This window comes from Apium graveolens, chromosome 1, assembly GCF_009905375.1.
Source record: "Apium graveolens cultivar Ventura chromosome 1, ASM990537v1, whole genome shotgun sequence".
Classification (NCBI taxonomy): domain Eukaryota; kingdom Viridiplantae; phylum Streptophyta; class Magnoliopsida; order Apiales; family Apiaceae; genus Apium; species Apium graveolens.
In genome coordinates this window covers 164,433,148-164,437,497 of record NC_133647.1, presented here as the reverse complement: position 1 = coordinate 164,437,497, position 4,350 = coordinate 164,433,148, and the positions used below count along the sequence as shown (strand labels likewise).

Below are 4,350 nucleotides of genomic sequence, written 5' to 3'. Positions count from 1 at the left end.
ATGGTACAACCTAGCATTCCAAAATTGACGTCCATAAATTACGAGAATTGGAGTATTCAAATGAAGGTGTTACTCGGTTCTTACGATAATTGGAAAATTGTCGAAAATGGGTTCAAAAACCCACTGATGCAGTCGCTGAAGCAGCACTTCCAAATGCCGAGAAGACGGTGTTAAAGGAGATCCGAAAAAAAGATAAAAAGTGTTGTACATAATTATTCAGGGCATTGATAAATCAACCTTTGAAAAAATATTTGAAGCAAAAATGACAAAGAAAGCGTGGGAGATTTCGCAAAAATCATTCCAGGGAGTTGAAAAAGTTAAAAAGGTGCGACTCCAGGTGCTACGCGGAGAGTTCGAAATTTTAAAATGAAGACTTATGAAAATATTGGTGAATTTGTTACGCGCTTGAAAGCCGTGACAAATGCGATGAAAAGAAATGGTGAAAGTCTCGACGATTATGTTGTTTCTTCTATCGAGGAGTCAAAGTACTTGTCCACAATTTTCATTGATGAGCTCGTAGGTTCACTTCAAGCTCACAAGCAGCGAATGAACCAGTATGATGATGCAAGCCATCTGGAGGAGACGTTGCAAAGTAAAGTATCCATTGGTGAGAAGTCTGGTAGTAGTAGTTCTGTACGTGGAAGAGGTGGCTTCAGAGCTGGCTACCGAGGTGGATGAGGCCGTGGAAGGCAATTTTTCAATAGAGACCGGAATTCTGAAGGTTATTAACCATCTGGTCGTGGTCAGAATTTTAGAGGCCGAGGAAGAGGCGGATTTCAACGAGGTGACAAATCTCAATTTCAATGTTATAACTGTAATAAAATTGGTCACTTCAGTTACGAGGGTAGAAAAACAAAAGTGGAAGAAAGATGTCATTTTGCATCAAAAAAAGAAGATAAAGACGTTGGCACTACTATGTTCCTCACTAATGAAGGAGACGAGGAGATCAAGAAGAATGTTTGGTATCTTGACACAGGAGCCAGCAATCATATGACTAGCCATAAAGATTTATTTACAGAGGTAGACGAGACTATCAGCGGAGAAGTTACTTTTGGTGACTCGTTAAAAATTCCGGTCAAAAGAAAATGTATAATTACGATTGTGTCAAAGAATGATGAGAAAAAGTATATAAATGATGTTTATTATTTACATGCTCTGAAAAATAATATCATCAGTTTTGGCCAACTTGTGGAGAAAGGGTATAATATTCAAATACAGGATAATTCTCTCATAATCAAAAATTAGGTTCGATAATTAATTGCAGATGTGGAGGTGTCAAAGAATCGCCTTTTCACACTTAATATATAGACGAAAGTGCAAAAGTGCTTGAAATAAGTCATTAAAAATGACTCGTGGTTATGACATTTAAGATTTGGTCATCTTGGATTTTGTGGCTTGAAATTATCATCAAAGACAAAGATGGTGGAAGGCTTTCCAGAGATCAATGAACCAGAAAATTTGTCTGAAGCATGTATCAAGGGGAAACAACATAGACAAAGTTTTCCCGTTGGAAAATTATGGAGAGCGAGGAGGCCGTTGGAGATTGTTCACACAAATATAGCTGGTTCATTTGATATCCCATCACTTGGACGTAATAGGTATTACCTAACATTTATTGATGATTTTAGCAGGAAAAGTTGAGTGTATATCATTAAAGAAATTTCGGAGGCTCTTAATAAATTCAAGGAGTTCAAAGCACTAGAAGAAAAATAAAGTGGCCTGCATTTGAAGACACTCAGATCAGACAGAGGAGGAGAGTATACTTTATACTTGCCAAGAACTTTTTGGGCTGAAGCCATTTTTGTGTGCAGTTTATTTGCTGAATCACTGTCCAACAAAAAGTGTCAGAAATAAAACTCCAAATGAAGCATGGAGTAAAAGCAAACCATTAGTTGGACATTTCAGAATTTTCGGGTGTATTGCTTATGCCCACGTTCCCGATAAGAAAAGGAAGAAACTGGATGATAAAGGTGAGAAATGCATCTTTACCGGATATGACAAAAGAAGCAAGGCATACAGACTCCATAATCCTCTAACGAAAAATTTAATCATTTCTCGAGATGTTGAGTTCGATGAATCAGATTACTGGAGATGGAGCCAGGAAGAAAGAAAATTTATGGGTTTATTCTTTAACGAAGATGATAATGACGGTGATGACTCCAATATTGAAGATGATGGAGATGATGATCTAACTCCTCCAAAAAGTCTGACTCAACAAACTCTTGCATCGATACCGTCGACGGGAGAAAGCCATAATTCAGGGGGAGCACCGAGAAAGATGTGGAGTCCGGATAATATCTATGAAGCAACAAGTCCGGTACAAATATCCTTTGATTATTCTCTATTTTGTTTAATTGATGAATGTGATCCAGTTACATTTGAAGAAGCTTCTGAGGAAAGGAAATGGAACAAAGCCATGGATGAAGAAATTGGCGCAATCAAGAAGAATGATACATAGGAGCTCACAGATCTTGCAGAAGGACATAAAGCAATTGGTGTCAAGTGGGTCTATAAAACTAAAGGCGAGGTTGGTAGCTAAAGGCTACAAGTAGAGATATGGCATTGACTATGACCAGATATTCGCTCCAGTTGCAAGAGTTGATACCATACGACTTCTAACAGCAATAGCATCTCAGAATGAGTGGAAGATATTTCACATAGATGTCATGAATATTTATATTGAAGAAGAAGTCTCTATTGAGCATCCTCCTGGATATATTTAGAAAGGCCGAGAAAACAAAGTCTACCAGATGAAGAAAGCACTATACAGGGTGAAGCAAGCTCCGCGAGCATGGAACACAAGGGTTAATGAGTACTTTCAGAAAAATAGTTTCGTGAAGAGTTCCAACACTTAATCTAGAAAATATTAAACTATATAAGTTATCCACCTTATTTGATGAATGTGCATCGAAATAAGGTAAGTATGATTGTCAGAATTTACCTGCTTAGACAACTCATTTTGCGACTGATATTTGATGAATGTGCATCGAAATAAGGTAAGTCTGATTGTCAGAATTTACCTGCTTAGACAACTCTCCATTTAGGTGCCTATATGCGATGAATTCTAATTTACTAACATGCTTGCCTGCCTTGAGAAATCTTTGCACTTATTATTGGGGTCTATCAATATCATCTTTCTCTTTCAATTCTCCGGTTTAACCAGCCCCCCTCATCGGTACAAGTATAGATGGCTCAGTATAGCATGTAACTACTGGGCTTAAAAAATTTAACATCTGTTTAATGTAAGTCTTCGGAGTATATGAGAGGCTTATTCTCCGCACTTGTCAATTTAAATTATCTTTCAATTTATTTAACAATGTCGATCATTTTAATATCGTATTCACAAGTAAGGCACTTGAATATCAGAACCAGCCTCTCTCTGTTCATGGGAACATAAGAACATTGCAGGGCAATATTTTCGGAAGGTAGATTTTTTATTATCTATATCTGAACTGATCTTGCTACCCCCGCAAAATCAGATACTTCATATATTAATATGGGAGAAATAGGCATGTTATTAATTTCTTTTTTTGCATTATGAAATGCACATCTAAATTAAATTTCATATGGCGGACTGATGTCTGGTGTGTTTTATGATTCTTGCATGTTTAGGGTGTAGGCGCTTTCTGCAATATCAAACTTTCTTATTTGGTTTGCTTATCGATTTACTAAATTGAATAGTGTGAAGCTTACTCAGGGATGCGAAGAATCAAGTAAATCTAGTGCCCTTTGGAACTACTTACTTGAACACTCTCCGAGAGCCACGCAGGGCACGGGCGGCCTTGAAGTTAATTGGGCCTTTGGAAAAATCATTTTTGGGGCCTAAATTATACATACACAGAATATTTTATATTTATATAAAAAAGGACTATGAGAATTTAGGACCTTAATTGTTGGGAACCGAGGTGCAAGTCTTGTTCGTCATACTCAGGATTACCCTCAGAGCCACGATTCTCCAGAAATCATGTCAAGTAATTTTTTGAGTCCATTATTCTTTTCAAAAATTATTTTCCGTTTGGTAGATGTGAATGGAATGGGATGGATAAAATTAAAGGAAATTAACTGGAATTGAAGGAATGATTTAGAAAAAATGAGTTAGTGCAAAATTGACATGATAAGAATTCTAAAAAAATGGATGTAGTAAGGAATGCATCATACTTGAATAGAAACAAAGATCAGGCGAGAACTTGGAAATGCGAATTGACGTGATAATTAAGTTGTGTATCATACAATTTTTTAATGCGATACTTAATTGCTAAATGCGTATTTTGTCTATACAGTGATTTTTTGCCTCAATTAAAAATATGCAATTTTGTGAGATTATTATGAAATAGGGATAATACATAAAGG

The 4,350-nt window shown here is 36.6% G+C and overlaps 1 protein-coding gene across 1 annotated transcript; it reads left to right on the top strand.

Annotated features, from left to right (window-relative positions):
- Positions 1 to 366: 366 nt before the first annotated feature.
- LOC141710222 (uncharacterized) lies at positions 367 to 1,641 on the top strand. The gene is made up of 3 exons (XM_074513041.1): positions 367 to 614; positions 837 to 1,124; positions 1,371 to 1,641. The coding sequence occupies exons 1-3, from the start codon at positions 367 to 369 to the stop codon at positions 1,639 to 1,641; spliced, it is 807 nt and encodes a 268-aa protein (XP_074369142.1).
- The last annotated feature ends 2,709 nt before the right edge of the window (positions 1,642 to 4,350 follow it).